At 37.9% G+C, this 19,203-nt stretch overlaps 1 protein-coding gene across 1 annotated transcript in view; it reads left to right on the top strand.

The window, feature by feature from the left end:
* The window catches only part of LOC117399960 (neural-cadherin-like), a 96,002-nt gene that overhangs the window by 45,344 nt on the left and 31,455 nt on the right, over window positions 1-19,203 (top strand). The window contains exons 3-12 of the mRNA XM_059022456.1: window positions 867-1,092; window positions 1,407-1,611; window positions 3,333-3,444; window positions 7,028-7,277; window positions 7,775-7,917; window positions 10,479-10,651; window positions 10,940-11,108; window positions 11,818-11,988; window positions 12,353-12,525; window positions 13,369-13,536. Of these exons, the coding sequence (XP_058878439.1) occupies window positions 867-1,092; window positions 1,407-1,611; window positions 3,333-3,444; window positions 7,028-7,277; window positions 7,775-7,917; window positions 10,479-10,651; window positions 10,940-11,108; window positions 11,818-11,988; window positions 12,353-12,525; window positions 13,369-13,536 (1,790 nt within the window). The remainder of the gene's footprint in view (window positions 1-866; window positions 1,093-1,406; window positions 1,612-3,332; window positions 3,445-7,027; window positions 7,278-7,774; window positions 7,918-10,478; window positions 10,652-10,939; window positions 11,109-11,817; window positions 11,989-12,352; window positions 12,526-13,368; window positions 13,537-19,203) is intronic.

The raw sequence follows: 19,203 nt of genomic DNA, 5'->3' as shown, positions 1-19,203 counted from the left end.
ATTTGTCTACTGCAGCCACTGGCCCATGTTCTTTCATTAGCTTTGTACAGCACTTTTGAGATTTCCCAACGGATGAAAACCACAATATAAATGTAATATACTTACAATGTTCTTATAATATAAACATTCTTATACAGGTAGATCTTGAGAGTGCCTGCTCTTTAAAGAGTGACCTGTTCCAATATTGACTAGGGTTAGGGAATTATACTTTCTGGATAGTGTTGGTTGTCATGGTTGATAAATCTCCAAGAGCTGTTAATTTTGTTTTTAATGTACAAAAAAAAACAGATGGGACATCTTCTCATAAACATGGTTTAGAGAAAAAAAAAAACATCATTACATTTTATTGCTCACAAATGTACAGTAAGATACCATCATTATAATTAGGTTATATGCTTATGATTTCAGTTGTCTAATGTTAATTTTAAATAGGCTGTGTTTTTTTCACAGAAGAGTACCTCTTTCCAAATGGTTTGCATTAATAAGAAAGAGCATAGCTTAACTATATACAATAAAAATGGAGTGACACATCTTTCAATAAGTAAGCTTGCTCATTTTCTACTGGTTGGTAGCTAAGGAACTGACACTTCTAATTTAGCACCTTTTCTTTTAAAACAATTCTCGATGTTGACAAGTCTTGATGCAACTAAGTAGCAGGCCACCTATAATGATGAATTCAGACAACCTATGAAACCAGGTGCCATTATATGTTCTATACTTCAAAGCAGACAGAGTTGCTTTCTGAAGTCTCTTTGGTGTTACACAGTTGTAAGCCTCCCTGTATTGCTGTGTTGTGTTAAGGTTTAAAAAAAGGGCTTGACTCTCCATTGCTCAGTGTTTTTTCTTCTTATCCTAAATCTCATCAGGAGGTGAAGACAGATTCGAGGTTGACAGGAGCACAGGAGAGATCAGAACCACTGGGCTGCCACTCGTCCCACACAGCGAATATGTCCTCACAGTACAAGCTGTCGACAGGCTGGGCAGCAAGGGGCCCTACGCCTCTGTCTCTGTGCTGGCCGGCTCCAGACCCCCGCAGTTCACCAACGTGTCATACACTGTGTTCGTTCCTGAAAATACCATGGCAGGACAAGCGTGAGTAGAGAGCCCAGGGACTGTAGCTTGAGGGAAAATTGTTTGAACAAGCTCTGCTCCCTGTTTTATTATTAAATAATCTATTGCCCAAGAAGTTGAGTTAAAGTGTGAAAATTATAATATTTATTTACAGTCAAGGTGGGAAGTTGTTAAGCAGCGAAGAAACTCTTTGAACTAGGTTCCAGCTCAGCTTCCTACTGCTTAAGCAATAAATGCAAAATATTAAGCATGACTCACCAAAGTATATTTGTAGGATTAATGGGTAATAAAAAGTGTCTGACTCCTACTAAGTGTTGCACTTTTCTGTTTTCCAGGGTTGCAGTCGTGGAGGCAATTTCCTTCCAGAGACTGAAGCTCTCGTACACGCTGCTCATTAATCCCAGCAGCCTCTTCAGCGTGAACCAGGAGAATGGAGAGCTGAGCCTGACCCGCAACGTGGACTACGAGAGCGAGCACCACCTCTATCACCTACTGGTGCGAGCTCTGGAGCCAGGGGCGGGGCTGAGCACTGTTACTGAGGTACAGAATTAATGGTGTTTTGAAGCAGCTACAAACACAAAAACCATCACTTCCCTAGTCTCTAGTCTCAGTGTATTTAAACACATGTGTGGCACACCTAAAAAATACTATAGTACCGTCCAAAAGCACGGTAGTTTCCTGTAGTATACTGTATAGGTAACTAGTTTTGGAGATTACTATAGTATTTTTTTATATGGGCACACTCTTCTACTGTATGAACCACCTAGGTTAATTTGTAATAGAAGCTGGTTCTTACAAACCAGGCTGAATAACTCACTTGGCTGCAATCAGGTCAGAGATTCCTACACAGACATACTCAGTTTGTTATCATATTAATACAATTGCTTTTCAGTGTTTAAAAGCTGTTGGAATTCAAAGGAAACCTGTTTGCTGTTGGTTGCTGTTGTACACCATTGCATGGTATAATTCGTCCACGATTAGCTAGCTAGCTGCAAAAATAAGACTCAAGTTTGCACAGCAGCCAGCTAGAGAGAACATATATTTCAAAGCCAACAGTGAAGGTTGTTGGCGCTGATGCTGTTTGTACACATTTTCCATCTGGCTGGTGATTACAGGGCTTACATCCCCCGTCCAATGCCGACACCATCTGTAGGCCCCACTTTTTCAAAGGGCTGTTACTATTGCAGCTTGAAAACCCCAGTCCTGCTTCATCTGAACAAACTGCCAGATCTCCTCAGTCACTTTCAATTAAAACATTTGTTACTGGGTATGAAGCAAGACACGTTTCATTTGATGAATGAATAATGTAGCTAAACTGCAACTGCAGTCGAGCCCCTTAATCTTCAAGTACTTGTAGCACTTATTATAACTAATACACCCGCAAAACTGTGACATGTAAAACAGCCATTAGTCATTATAACTCTGTGTCACTGTACGCCAAAGGTTTGAGAAAGGATTTCAAATTTCAAAGTGATTCAGATGTAGTATGAGTAGATACTCTAGGTATACAGTATCTTTGAAAGTTTACTGGTAGAGGGCAAATTGATAAAAGGAAAAGGGCATAATTACAGACTTGAATTCATTTTTAATAGGGAGACTCTATCCTTGTAACAGCTTTAAAGAAATATCAAATAAGAGAACTGTAAGAAGGATAATAAGTTTTTGCTTTATATAAGCAAGGGAAGAGACAAAAATTACAAAGTAATAAGGTCATTATCAGCAAAAGATAACTTTTCATTTATTAAACAAAAATTGAAGGGAGGAATGAAATTCAGCACGGAAATAGTATTATATTCATTCACAGTTAATGTATCAGTGATCATTTGTAAAGACAATATATTGATTCTAATGGGACTTTTACTTTGTACTTGGTGTCAACTGGTGGAAATCAATTGTCATTATGACAATCATTCTCTTAAAGGGAAAGTCAAACCCACATTTTCTGTGCCACCCTACAGTATGTGTTCTCATAAAGGTAATGCAAATAAGATACATGTGGGGATCCAATTAGCTTCTTTAGCCTAACTCGAAAGGTATGATGGGTGTTATACCAGAAACTGTACTGAGAATAGCCAGAGTGAACACTAGTACCAACAGTCCCAGGCTTTATCCAGTGCACTGCTTGTTTGCATTAGCCTTGTCCTCATGCTCCAGAAAACAGACACAAAGGGACCCATGTGTTTTGACATGAAATAAAAAGTGACGAAGGACAGAGCTCCAGCAGCGCTCTGGATAATTTGATTAATTCTATGCCATTGCAGGTAGTGGTTCATATAAGCGATGAGAACGACTGCACACCGGAGTTCCTTCACTCCATCTACAGCCGAGACAATATCCCTGAAAATATCCCTGTGGGCACCTCTCTGCTGCAAGGTGAGACCCCCCCACCCACCAGAGCTCCCCAGAGACAGCACATCTTCTTTTCTATCATGCATGTGTTTGGATGTCTGTTTCTAGTCTCATACATTCTTATTTAGAATACTAAAAATGTGTATGGAATGTAATTCACAAAAATATATATGTCATTCTACTACTAATAAATTCTACTTTCATAACTTTTTTTTTTTTTTTTTTTTTTACAAATTACACTTGTGTATCCTAGGTGCACGTAGATATCTGAAAACACCAAAAATACACATCTTCCCTGTGCCGTACTGTATTGTACTTTGTTTAGTTAGCTGTTTTTCTCCAAAGATGCTGGGGCAGGATGACCCATGTACCCCATACCCCAGTTAAAGTGCATTGAACTGATACATCCACATCTGTATTATCTGTATACAGAAGATACTTAGATTTCCTTTCTAAACCCTGAGTGGAACATTTCTAATATAAAACAGGCATTTAACTCATAAGCACAGTATTACAGCTATGGCCAAAATTTTTGCATCACCTAGAGTTTTAAGGTTGATACAAAATAAAATAAACTATATTAACATAATTTAGATATTTTATTTAACGTCATGTAATCAAAGAAACTACAAAATGATATCGCAAAAGTATCGGAAACCATACAAGTAGTACAGTGTTTAATGTTAGATTTCAAAATGTCACATTTTTTAATTTGTTAGTTTTTCATTAAGTATATGGAAAACTACAAAGCAGTATGTAATTAAATATGTTAATGTAACATTATTCAGCAGGTTTCATTCGACTTTATGAAGCAAAATTAGTTAATTCTATAAGTTGATGCAAAACTTTTGGCCAGGGCTGTAGGTTTATACTGTATGTGGTCCTGTGAACGTGTAGTTTGCAGTGCTCAGGTGTACAGGTGATGCAGATACTCCAACAACGACAGACACAAAGTTCACGTTTCAAAACAGTTCTTTATTTTATTTCTTTCTCTGTTTGAGACCGTTAAATAATAATACTGGCTCTACACAACAATGTTAGTTTCCACAAATAACAAAACAATTAACACTCACTTAACACAGTCCATTTCCTTTCTCGGTCAATCTCATAACCACATCAAAGGAACAGATTACATCGTCACATCCCCAATTATACCCTTAATCACGCCCGATGTGATAGCTACTTCAGTCATGTCTCCTCACATCCATGACTGACACATCGCATACCGCTTTAGGGCGATGACTTCGGGCATTGTGACTCAGCCTCCTTCCTGGATGTCTGGCTTCCGACTGACCCTGGAATGAACTGCCAGACCAACCAGTACGAGGCACTCTGTTCTTGTTAGACAGCGCCCTCACAGATCAGGAGGGAGATTGTTGACTAGGATTCATTCGCTCTCTGTCACAGGTCCTCAGTGCAGAGTTTAGTTTTAATTTTACCACGGTTATTCTGAATTCTATAAAGTGATTGTGTGCTCTTAAACACAACATTGTGCTTTTATTGAGCGTTATAAATAAAAAGCGAAAAACAAATAGGCTAATAGGGCACACACTGTACCCTGCATACACTGCTCCTCATGCCTCTCCTGCTCAAAGTAAAATTGTTGAGAAAAAAAAAAATGCAGACACAGTTTTGGCAGTCATGACTGTTTAAATCCTCTGTCGATTGTCTCCAACTTGTTTTTGCACTCGGTGCACATACCACTCATCATATCTGTTAAAACGAGTGGCTCTTGACTGGATAAGATCACCTTCCAATGAGATGATCCACCCCAAAACAGTGAGTCTGACCCTGCTATGTGGTCAAAGAGCAGGCTGAGCAAGACCTCTTCAACTGGAGGGTTAATTAGATTGGAAAGGACCTGGCACTTGATCCCATCTACTTGATTTGGCGCTTATTAAAACACAGATGATGTCTTGTGGTTTTAGTTGGCTCCGCTCCTCTGGGGGTTTCCTATATGCTTCTGGTGTTTATGAGCTTAGAAACATATTCAGTGTTCAACAAACAAAGATAGTTACCATGCCATCAAAAACCTATTAATTTACATATATTATGCCTGTTTTCAAATGCACAGTTCCTGGAAAATTTATGTTGACCATACTCAAACATTGGCAAGCTGGCACTTTTGAGCAAAACAATACCATTATCCTATCCTATCCTACGTCCCATTCACATACAAACATCCCCCCCCCCAAAAGGACCAATTTTAAAATACAGTTGACCCTCCCAATCAACCTAAACTTTTAAATAAAAGTTCTGTTATTAGAAGTACTGTATGAACTGCATGTTTCCTTCTTCTGCTTATCCGTAACATAGAAATATCAGTGGTCCACAAAAAAACTAACCAAAACAAAAAAAAAATACAGAAAAGGTGAATATATTTTTTCTTCAGAAAACAAGAATTGCTGTTTAGTCTAACTTGGTTTAAGCTAATACCTCTAACTATTTACAGTACATATGGGTATTATGTTCAAGTATATCTGTCTATCTATCTAGATACTGTGCTTGAATGGTTAGTTCATAGCATGCTTGAAGACACTAAACACATTGTGTGCTATGTGACAGCCATCCGCTGTGTTCTCCATTTGTTTCTCAAATGTGTTGCCAAAAAAGCAATCCTGCTAATTTGATAAGAAATGGTTATTATTTTTTTTCAATATTATTTACTTTAAGTCTGGATTAAGCTGTAAACTGGGAAAAGGAATACAGTATGAGCTGTGGGGGGACTGATTTCAAAACCCACTCTAATTATCAAGCAAAAACTTCCAGAAAGGATTTAGCAAAGTATAAAGCCTCCATGGATAAGGTTCCTATGTTTAATTTAGTTTCCACTGTGACTCTAATTTTTAGTGCATGCATTAAAAATGGTAATAAGTAGCCTGAAGTGATATTATATTAGTCTGTGTATCTTTAATGAACCTTCTGCTGTTTGAATCATATCCTTAAGCCTTTGCTCTATCCCTTTGCAACAAGTTCCCTGCTGTCTCTGTAGAGGGTCTGTGTGCTGCCACATCTGCGTGCACTGAACTACTTATTTGCCTTGGAGATTATAGGGCCTTCATCTGCATGAACCAAATTGCTGTGCTGGCTTCAGCTGATGACAGCTTGCCAGTGGTATAATGAAGCAAGGCCTCTAGATTTGGCGAGAAGTCTGGCATGGTGCCTAATGACAGCAAACCCTTCTTGAAGTTTACTTTTGATCTGCTAGAGTCAACATCAGCGCCTCAGCATTTCAACTGTTTACAAACAGATGGGCTCTTAAATGTATCAAATAAAGAATTGGCCTCCCAACATAGTTTTAATTAATATTGGCTCTTTTAACATGACAGACTACTTATTTAAAAAAAGCACTTACTGTACAAACCCAACAGGCTCTTGTGGAGAAAACAAAATGAAAGGGTTTTACTTTGAGTGGATTAAAAGATATTTAATCGAGGTGAAGCAAACATAGAATTGCATATTCTGGTGTTAGAGTGTGGACATTATTTTGTCAGTCTGAAAGATTTCAACAAGACATATTACATATTATTAATTATCATGTTATAATATACATCCATTTTGTCTAAGTGAAGCATAATATTTCATTTTTTCTCTTGTTTTTGAGCAGTGTTGGCTAGAGACTGTGACACCGGTCCAAATGCAGAGATCTCTTACTTCATCCAGAGTGGTGACTTTGACATAACTCCTCAAGGAATCATCAGCCCAAAACAGCTGCTCAACTACGAGCGAGTCAATCACATGTATGAGTTTGTGGTGGTGGCAGTGGACAAGGGGAACCCTTCCAAAACTGGGACAGCATCTGTGCGTATCCGCATGGCTAATGTCAACGATGAAGCCCCAGTGTTCTCACAAGCAGTGTAAGCGGTGCCTTTCCTTGACTTGTTGTATTATCTCTTTATTATAAGTGTCCAAAGCCAGTTGAATTGTGCCCATTTATTATATAGAAATCATGAAGGCTATTTTATATCATCTCACAGATAATTCCGTAGCTGGATTTGACTCACTTTGAAACCCTAGAAGGAAATCCAATCAAAAGAGTTTAGTTTGCAGTATTCTGAGGGTATAGCTTTTTCATGAAAACTGTCATGAAAAATATATCATTTTTAAAGTATGATTATTTATTTATTTATTTAATTATGTATTTATTTACTTATTTAATAATAATTAAGTTATTGTTATTTTTATTGTATTATTGATACAAATAATACCAGAAGGTGCCTAAAATAGTAGAAAGCATCATCCAGCAGTGAGCCATGCAGGCTACTAAGCTAGGTACTAAAAATACCATTTTTTGACAGATGAATGCATGTATTCTAGTCTATTTGTAATGAAACACATCCTTTTCACGTCACAGCTATAAGACTTTCCTCTCGGAGGACGCCGGTCCCAACACCTTGGTGGCCATTGTCCACGCCAAAGATCCTGATGGAGATGCGGTCTCATATGCAATCACTGGAGGCAATGAGGATGGAAACTTTGACTTGGACAATCAGAAAGGTGAGCAAGGGTGACAGTACAGCACAGACATTCACTAGGCCAGACTCAGAGGGTTAATGCCTTTAGGCCTGGGTTAGGCCTGGGTTTAAGACTGATTTAGCTCACATGGAAAATCATACTGCCTACCTACACTTTTATATGAACACTGTGTTAATGGAGGTCTCCACAGACATGGGTACATAACTGAAACACAGTTACCCATTTACCCAAGCTCTTTTCTTTGGAATTAACATTTTGTTTCAGTCATTACACCCTTAATTATTGGGGATATTTGACTGCTTTTAACAGTTTTGGTTAGTGACAGCCACACAACACAGCTGGCCTTTGGCTTTATAGTTGCTAAAGTTATTATTTCAAATTGGGAGTCTCTTTTCTTCTTCTAGTTGCCACATTGAATGTTCTATTGTAGTGAATTCCATAAGTTGTTGTGTAAATAATGACAGTATCAATACTTCATTGGAAATATATTTGTATGCTTTTTTCCTTGGAATCAGAGACCTGCTTACTTACAACCTCTTGCAAAGGTTATTATCAGTGCTCACTTATGCTTTAATGCACAGTATACAATTTGTATATCTATCTATCTATCTATCTATCTATCTATCTATCTATATACAATATATATATATATATATATATATATATATATATATATATATATATATATATATATATATATATATATTACAACTTATACAGATATATATATACCCATTTGTGTATTTCAAGTCATCATCAATGGCAGCATACTTCATGGTACTCTGTTTACTGTCATGCGCATGATTATCTCCCCTGATTTAAGAACTGAAGGCCAGGCCCAATGGGAGAATATGTGCATCCTACTGTGGCATAGCAGATAGTGCCACCTGGTGCCTGAAACAGGACATGAACAACTGTCACTGCACTCATCCAAGCTAAAACAAGGCGTGGCTGAAGCTTATCTTTCGTAAGTCGCCCTGGATAAGGGCGTCTGCTAAGAAATAAATAATAATAATAAATAATAATAATAATAATCTTGCTTTTGGAACACTTTGGTGTACAATCATCATCTGTAATACCACCTACATTTATTAATAAACAAAAAAATGCTGTTTGGCTTCAGCATTGCACATAAAAGCCTTGCTTTTAGAAATGCACAAGACTGATATATACTGTATATATATATATATATATATATATATATATATATATATATATATATATATATACAGTGCCTTGCATAAGTATTCACCCCCCTTGGACTTTTCCACATTTTGTAGTGTTACAACCTGGAATTAAAATGGATTTAATTAGGATTTTTTGTCACTGATCTACACAAAATAGCCCATAATGTCGAAGTGGGGAAAAAAAATCTACATATTTTTCAAAATTATTTACAAATAAAAAACTGAAAAGTCTTGATTGCATAAGTATTCACCCCCTTTGCTGTGACACCCCTAAATAAGCTCTGGTGCAACCAATTGCCTTCAGAAGTCACATATTAGTTGAATGGAGTCCTTCTGTGTGCAATTAAGCTGTCACATGATCTCAGATTAAATACACCTGTTTCTGGAAAGCCCCCGAGTTTGTTAGAGAGCATATCTAAACAAACAGCATCATGAAGACCAAGGAGCTATCAAAACAAGTCCGGGATAAAGTTCTGGAGAAGCACCAATCAGGGTTGGATTATAAAAATATATCCCAAAATTTGAACATCCCCCGGAGCACCGTTAAATCCATTGTTAAAAAATGGAAAGAATATGGCACAACCACGACTCTGCCTAGAGAAGGCCGTCCATCAAAACTCAGTGACAAGGTAAGGAGGGCATTAGTCAGAGAAACAACCAAGAGGCCAGTGGTAACTCTGATGGAGCTGGAGAGATCCACAGCTGAGATGGGAGAAACCGTCCATGGGACAAATATAACCCGGACACTCCACAAAGCTGGGCTTTATGCCATTACTGAAAATTTTGGATTTTGCCAAAAGGCATGTGGAAAAAGGTTCTCTGGTCTGATGAGACCAAAATTGAACTTTTTGGCCTTAGCGCAAAACGCTATGTGTGGCGCAAAGCCAACACTGCTCATCACCCTGAGAACACCATCCCCACGGTGAAGCATGGTGGTGGCAGCATCATGTTATGGGGATGCTTTTCATCAGCAGGGCCTTGGAAACTGGTCAGGATTGAGGGCAAGATGGATGGAGCCAAATACAGGGAAATTCTAGAGGAAAACCTGTTTCAGTCTGCAAGAGACCTGGGACTGGGGCAGAGGTTCACCTTCCAGCAGGACAATGACCCCAAACACACAGCCAAAGCTACACTGGAGTGGTTTAAAAACAAGAACCTGAATGTCTTAGAATGGCCCAGTCAAAGCCCAGACCTCAATCCGAGGTATAATATGTAGCAGCTTATCCATAGTGTTGTATTTTATATATTTGCATATCCTGAATTGAAGTGAAGAAGAACCAAGTGATTTCCAGTACAATACAAAGGGAACCAGTAATAATGTTAACAAAGATAATACCTCTATTTTGAAGCATTGCTTAGCATTTATTTAAATCTTAAAGAATGTGTCATTTCTAGGTATCATCAAGCTGCGTAAGAGTCCCCTGCCAAAGCTGCGAGGTGCCCAGTATATTCTAAACATCACAGCAACTGATGATAATGCCTCAGGAGGACCTACAGCCCTCAGCAACTGTGCCCAGGTCATTGTGGGAATCAACGACATCAATAACAACAAACCAGTCTTCAGGGAGGTAAGATGAAGTCCTGTGGCATTTAGGACTAGTAAGATTGGCAGGTCCTGAAGTGCACTTTTAAGTTATGAGGTCATAGCTCTCTTATAAAGGTTATCTGCAATGTATCAGTGAATGTGTTGGCCAGCACAGGGATGTGTTGTAAAGCATACACAGCATACTGATTGGAACAGCAATGTTATGCTTCACATAACATCATTCTCCAGTGTTGCCAATCCAGCATCACAATTAATCTAAAGAAAAAAAAAGCAAGTACAAAGCCTGACGTTTCCCTGTTTTCTTGGCTAGTGCTCCACCTACAGTGACAATGCCTGGGTCTTGGAGAACCAGCCGCAGGGGACCTTTGTGCTGCAAGTAGAAGCCCATGACGCTGACATAGGTGTGAACGGAGAGGTGAAATATGGAATCATGCATCGAGATGGAACTACATCAGGGTTTATCATTAACCCAGATACAGGTGAGGCATGTGATTGCTGTAAGGGGTGTCAAACCCAGCAACTTGACAACCATCTACAGAGTGCTACAGAGTTGGTTGGTCTATGTAGTTCAAATATGTTAACCTTTTGTCAAAGAGTTGTATTTACTCACATCCATTTAAGATTCAGAGTTCTTTTTGAAAATAAAAGCATATAGGGCCATGTTTACAGAGTGTTTACTTACTTGTCTTTAATTAATTCATTTTAATTTTACAAAACTAAAGACTAACTATTAAATCAATCCTCTTGAGCACTCTCAGTGTGTTTTGTTTTTCTTTTTGTAACATGAACATGATGCTTTCCCCTTTCAAACAGTAGGTGTTAATTAAAGAATGGAGGAAACACTTGGAAAATATTCCCCATAATGTCTTGTGGTAAATCTATATTTGAAGATCCTTTTTGTTATTGGTGCTTTGGGTTAGCCTCAGCATTTCACATATAAAGGTGTTGCACTTATGAGTGTGAAACAGTTTTTTGTAGTCCCGTCATTCTGAACAATTGATTATATAATGCTCCTATAACCCGGGGCAACTTCATATCCTGAAAAAGTATACTGCCATGACTCATGAAGCTACATTATTGTAGCTGTGACTGAATAAGATGTTTCTAGAACTGTTCACAAGAGTCAAGCAAAAATGAGAAATTCTTCCTTCTTTCTGGTAAAATTCCTGTTTTTGTCTGTTAATATAGGAGTTATCACCACTGCCCTGAGTTTCGATCGAGAGAAGCAGAGGGAATACACACTGTCAGTGACTGCTACAGATTTGGCTCAGGAGCCTCTGATTGGGGTTTGTCAAATAACCATCCTTATTGCTGACGAAAATGACAACAACCCCAAATTCGAGAACAGCCGATACCAGTGTAAGTAAACGATTCAAGACACTACTTGATATCGCATAACATGCTGTGTGTTTTGTTGAAAATTGTAAGTACAAAGTATAACGGGCAAGAGGTGCCTTCACTTCATGAGGCATGGGTTTAAATCTAGCTGTGACCACTAAGCAATTGGCCTCAGTTGGCACTGGGCAACTTTGAAGGCAAAATAAGGGCCAATAAATAGATTTATTTGGAGACTGAACTTCTTCTTCATCACCCACAAATGGTTGTCCCTCCAGGGCAGGCTTAAGGCAAGCTCACATTGCCACTGCTTGTGTTATACCTACTGAGAGCTTTCACTGAAGCAGGTGGTGCTGTTACTCATCTGTGTTTCTTTGTGCATTATTAGATTTCCTTCGCGAGGACACCCCGGTGGGTACAAGTTTCCTCCGAGCTGCAGCCCATGACGATGACCAGGGGTCTAATGCTGCCATAACCTACTCCCTGTCTCTCCAGCAGCCTGAGTATTTCCACATCAACCCCAGCACTGGCTGGGTATATGTCAACCACCCCATCTCCCAGGTACATGCAGTCCCATACAGAGATTCAGATTAAGCTTTCAGAAACTGGACCAACCGTATCCATATTTCTGTTTACTTTACATTTCCATTGATATTTCAGTGTGTGAAATTTTTGTTACAAATAGAGATATGGTACATATAAATGCACCAGTCGGGCTCAAGGGGTGCATTATCCTTTAGAGTAAAGTACCATAACTTACCCGCCTTCATATGGCTTTAAGATATCATGGCAAGACTGTACATAGACTAACATATACTAACAGAATCAAAGTATGTGTTTCACTGTTACTTTTGAAAACAAAATAAGCCATGTTGGACTTGCATTCATTAGGCATGATGAGAACAACTCCCATCATTACCCTAAAATTAATGTTTAAAAAGAGAGTCCTTGAGGGAAAGTTGTAGCTGAACTTTTAGTCTTGTTAAATTATTAAAGCACATTTCATGCACAACACCTTGCGTTTAAGTCTTTCAAGAATGTTCCCCACCAGGCAGCTTTGAAAACAGAAAGGACAGCGCAGCAGTCTACTGTAACACTTTGCAGAGAACCATGTTCTACTGTGTCCTATTTTTATTTGCATTCAGCAGTTTGATCATCTTCATTAGTGTGATCTTGGTTTAAGACATTAGGTCTTGCCATCACAGGTTTGTCAGGTGAAATCATTCTGGTTCTGGTGTTTTAGGTTCCCTACAGTTCGTAACTAAATTCCTTTCTTTTTGCCGATGATAAACATACGTTTCTGTAAGTTTAGTGTTTTCTACATTTTTTCTTTTTTTTGTGTGTTGTAAAATATTTTGTCAATAAATAACATGGAGTGTTGAAGAAAGTGTGTATAATTTCCAGACTTCCCGGATCAGCCGGCACATCATAGCTACAGATGGAGGTAACAGAAGTAGCACGGTGGATCTCACCATTACCATTACAAACGTGCACAACCAGCCCCCGCAGTGGGAGCAGGGAGAGTACTGGGTCACACTCCCTGAAAACACCATCCGGGACACAAAAATATTGGTAAGGAGAAAACGATTTCACAAGACTTGCCCTGATATCTACAGCTATGGCCAAATGTTTAGCATCACCCTATAGAATTAACTAATTGTGCTTCATAAAGTCAAATGAAACCTGTTGGATAATGTTATGTTAACATATTGAATTACATACCGCTTTGTAGTTTTCCATATACTTATAATTTCCATATGAAATACTGTACTACTATTATGGCTTCCGGTATACTTTTGCGATATCATTTTATAGTGTCTTTGATTACATGATGTTAAATAAAAGATTTAAATTCTGTTCATATATTTTATTTTATTACGTCTCAATCCTAAGATTCTAGGTGGTGCAAAACAATTGGCCACAGCTATACAGCTGTTTCACACTGCTTGCAGTGAGGTTATTTTTGTGGTTTCTTGCGACATGAAGATCTATTTTAATGTAAACGTGCTTACACTGTCTAAACAATTCAAAGAAATAATTAGACACTATTACTATGACCAGGAACAATACATTTACTGACTACCCAAATCACATCTGTAAGAACTTTCAGTTGGTGGCAGTAGTATCATTAAAATACATATTGTGTAATCACATTACACAGAAGAAATATTCACATATTCTATACACAGTATTTTATTTTCAGCAGCACTTTTTTAAAAAGTATTTATATATGGATGACAGTAGAGAACAGTATGCATCATGCTATAATTACTATAATTACATTGGTAGATTGATGTTTAATTTTAGAAGTGTTAATATTCTCGACTAATTGGATGGTGTTTGATTGGATGCAGATGCATGAATCTGCATATAAATGAGTTCTAAAATGTGAGGAAAACGTCATAATTTAATGAGATATTTCAGTTGTTTCACAAGTGCAATTAAAGTGCTTACTTCCATTTATGTTTTTTGAGTGATTTATATTGGTGATGACACAGAAGATAAAATAGAAAGTAATATAGTGAGCACTGACTTATCCATCACTATGGTTTTATTGACAATTGGGACACCTTCTGGGAGAGACCAGGGTTTCTTTTAGGAAGGGTGGCTTACATCCTAGCAGGATAGGCTCTCATATACTTGCGAAGAACATGGAACATTTCCTCACTAACTTTCGTCCTGATTGTTGACTACATGTCTCTAACCCTGGATTTTTTCTTGTGTCTAAATATCTGAACAGAATAGTTGTTCTTTTGCGGTAGCTTCTGAGCTGCCTTCCATCAATCCTATTAGGACTATCAAACCACAACCCAAGCATTTCTGCCATAGGCAACATAGTTCACGCCCAAGAATTAATGTTAATAATCTTATTAAGGTCCCTATTATTACAACTATACCTCTGATAGCCGAGATGGAAAACTATTGCTTTGCTTTACTTCATGTTCGCTCCTTAGCTAACAAAACCTCAGGACCCACGCATGGGCACACTTTAGATCTTGTCATTACTCTGGATTTAGGTGTTCATATTTCGTCCATAATTGATCTTAATATCTCTGATCACTTTTGTAGTTTATTTGAATCTTTTTTACCTGTACCTGATAAGTGTGGGACTCTTTGTAAACATGGTGTAAATGTTCACTGTTATGCAGATGAAACCAGGTGATATCACTATAACTTCAGTCCCTTTGGAGTGTTTTACTAACATAAAGACTTGGATGTCCCAAAATTTTCTGCAACTTAACTCGGATAAGACAGAAGTTTTGATAGTGGGTGCTCAGCAACAACTTGACCTGTCAAAAATAAACTTGGGTTACCTAACTCCTAATTTGAAATCTGAAGTGAGAAATTTAGGTGTTATTTTTGACTCTACCTTAAGTTTTGAGTCACACATCAAAAAGATTATAAATGTTTGTTTCTACCATCTCAGAAATATTGCCAAAATTAGATCTTTTCTGTCTATTTCCGATGCAGAGAAAGTAGTCCATGCCATTTCTTCGAGATTGGACTATTGTAATGCTCTGTTTGCTGGACTTAGATGCCAAGCCGTATCACGACTACAGCTTGTGCAAAATGCAGCTGCAAGGGTCCTCACCAATACAAAAAAGAGAGCTCATATAACTCCAGTTCTGGCTTCTTTGCACTGGCTCCCAGTAATATATAGAATTGATTTTAAAATCCTTTTGCTCACCTGAGTGACCTGAGTTGACCTGAGTTGTTGACTCCCTATCAGCCTCAGCGTGTGCCGAGGTCAACTGATAGTGGCCTCTCTGTTCCAAGGGTTAGGCTCAGAAGGAAAGGAGAGGTTGCTTTCTGTGTTTGGGCTCTGGAACTGTGGCATTCTCTTTATTGTGTTACAACATGGAATCAAAATGGATTTAATTAGGAGTTTTTGCCAAAAAAAAGTCCATAATGTCAAAGTGAAAAATAAAATATACAAATTGTTCTAAATTAATTACAAATATAAAACAGAAAATAATTGATTGCATAAGTATTCACCCCCTTTGCTATGACACACCTAAATAAGCTCTAGTGCAACCAATTGTCTTTAGAAGTCACATAATTAGTTGAATGGAGTACACCTGTGTGCAATTAAGGTGTTTCACATGATTTCAGGTTAAATACACCTGTCTCTGGGAGGTCCCATAGTTGGTTAGTACATTTCCTAACAAAAACTACATCATGAAGACGAAGGAACATTCAAAGCAAATCCGGAATAAGGTTCTTCAAAAGCACCAATCAGGGGTAGGATATAAGAACATTTCCAAGGCATTGAATATCCCTCGGAGCACAGTAAAGTCCATTATTAAGAAATGGAGAGAATATGGCACAACTGTGAATCTGTCTAGAACAGGCCGTCCTCAAAAACTGAGTATCCGGGCGAGAAGGACACTAGTCAGGGAGGCCACCAAGAGGCCTATGGCAACTCTAAAGGAGTTACAGTCTTCCACGGCTGAGCTAGGAGACACTGTGCATATGGCAACAATAGCCCAGGTGCTTCATAAAACTGGCCTTTATGGGAGAGTGGCAAAAAGAACGCCATTGTTGAAAAAAACTCACATCAAATCTCGGCTAGAGTTTGCCAGAAGGCATGTGGGAGACTCTGAGACCAAGTGGAAGAAGATTCTATGGTCTGATGAGACCAAAATAGAGCTTTTTGGCCTCAATGCTAAGCGCTATGTTTGGCACAAACCATCCTGAGAACACCATCCCTACCGTCAGGGCCTGGAAAGCTCGTGAAGATAGAGGGCAAAATGGATGCAGCAAAGTACAGAGAAATCCTGGAGGAAAACCTGCTGAAGTCTGCAAAAGACCTGGGACTTGGGAGAAGATTCATCTTCCAGCAGGACAATGACCCCAAACATACAGCCAAAGCCACACTGGAGTGGCTTAAAAACAAAAAGTTCAATCTCCTTGAGTGGCCCAGTCAAAGCCCGAACCTCAATCCAATTGAGAATATGTGGAAATAATTGAAAATTGCTGTTCACCAAAGGTCCCCATCCAACTTGACGGAGCTTGAGCAATTTTGCAAAGAAGAATGGGCAAAAATTGCAGTGTCCAGATGTGCAAAGCTGGTAGAGACTTATCCAAATAGACTCATGGCTGTAATTGCTGCCAAAGGTGCCTCTACCAAATATTGACTCAAGGGGGTGAATACTTATGCAATCAATTATTTTCTGTTTTGTATTTGTAATTAATTTAGAACAATTTGTAGATTTTATTTTTCACTTTGACATTATGGACTTTTTTGTGTTGATCAGTGGTAAAAACTCCCATTTTGATTCCATGTTGTAACACAATAAAATGTGGAAAAGTCCAAGGGGGGTGGATACCTTTGAGAGCCACTGTATATATGTGTGTGTGTATATGTATATACATTTATATTATTTTACCTATCTTTTACATTGTCTTTTATTTTCTTCTTCTTTTTACAATATTTTTTTGTAATTACTGCTTTTTTTAAGTCTATGTGAAGCGCCTTGAACCTCTTGGTATGAAAGGCGGTCAACAAATAGTTTATTATTATTATTATTTTTATAATTATTATTATTATTATTATTATTATTATTATTATTATTATTATTATTATTACTATTGGTGTCTGCTGTAGATGTCAACAGTGCATGGTAAAGCATAGGCAAGCATTGTAAAGCCCAGAGAGGTATGGTAATGCACATCAAAAAAATATAACAAACTATGGTAAATGCATAGTACAACCATAAGAAAACATGGGAAAACTACAAATTAGAGTGCAAGTATACTGTGGTAAACATTTATAGGGCATTATAGTGCCATGGAGCCTTGTCAGTACCAGTGTGCTTCTGTATCAGCAAAGTAACCACAATGTGTATCTACACAATATGTGTTCCAATCTTAGGGTTTCTTCAGAGACTTAGAATGACAGAAGGTTCAGTATAACTGCTTAGTTTGACACTGCATTGGAATCCTTTCCACTATGTGACCAGTGATGTGTTTGGCCACTCCATCTCACTGTAGAGGAGTTGATCTGTTCTAATAAAGTGGTGAGTCAGTGTACCAGTCCCCAGTGTTATTTTGTAGTGTTGTACTCTGTGTGCTGCCATCAAAAAGCAGTGAAAGGCATTGAACATGGATGCATAAAAGTAATATTGCTTCATTATATACTAAACAATATAGAATTTATTTTAATAAAAATAAATACTTAGACAATTATAAATAACTTTGGTACATATTTTCTCTACGTCTGGATTTTACTTTGTTATATAACTCATTCAAATGCATTTTGTAAGTAGGGAAAATTCCAAGGATAAATTAATCTGGAGAAGTCTAAATACTAATTTGGCTCATTAAATGGTGCAAACATGCTTTTTATAATACATTCATTAGCAGTTCTGTTATCTTGTGAGTCTCTATTCATCACCTTTTTTTCTCCTTCTTACCTTCCCATCTATCTTTCTGTCTTGCAAACTTCTGTTTCCTAATAAAACATTTAAATATCCCCTGTCTCATTGAGGGACTCATTTCAAGAAATGATAATTAGTGACTTCAAAACGCAGTAATTGCAACCTTGAGGAAATAATTAAGGACCCCTGTCCCTTACCGGTTAATGGGAATATCATTTTCATTAAGTGGTGGTGGTACCCCTAATAAATCATACAGGAAAATTAATAATGTGGGGTTTCACGGTCATGCAAGTTTGTGTCACTCAACAGACAATCTAAATTATTAATTTAAATGAACTCATGGTGTTATGAATAATTTACTCTTGTATACATCATTCACTAGCCCCCATTTGGATATATTTCCTGGCCTTTTGCTTAAATCCCAGATTCTCCAGGAATTAAGATAAAGTGTGGAAGGGGATTTCACCAACTGCAAACCTGTAAAACTCATCCCCTCTCATTCTCTGAGAATGCCTTGCTTTTTATGTATTTATGTACTTATTTATTATTTATGTTGCAATATTAAGGTCTCTTTTTCCTCCCGCTAAACAACTTTACTCCCCCTGCTCCACATTTCAACTGGCCTTGATAGGGGAGGGTGTCACACTTCTGCCAGCATTATGAGGTGGCTTTCAGTGTTCAATAAGTATGAGGAGACTATAGGACAGAAGTACTGTTGTATTGTCCTGTCATCCATAACTATAAAACTGTCAAAGGTTGTAGACGATACACTATGAATGGTCATGGAGTATTGTAGTTAGTCCATAAAAGTTTTGATGCTAGAGCTCTCAACACTTGTATAAGCAGTAAGACTAAAATA

The sequence above is a fragment of the Acipenser ruthenus genome, chromosome 4, assembly GCF_902713425.1.
Source record: "Acipenser ruthenus chromosome 4, fAciRut3.2 maternal haplotype, whole genome shotgun sequence".
NCBI lineage: Eukaryota > Metazoa > Chordata > Actinopteri > Acipenseriformes > Acipenseridae > Acipenser > Acipenser ruthenus.
This window is presented reverse-complemented; position numbering and strand designations above follow the sequence as displayed.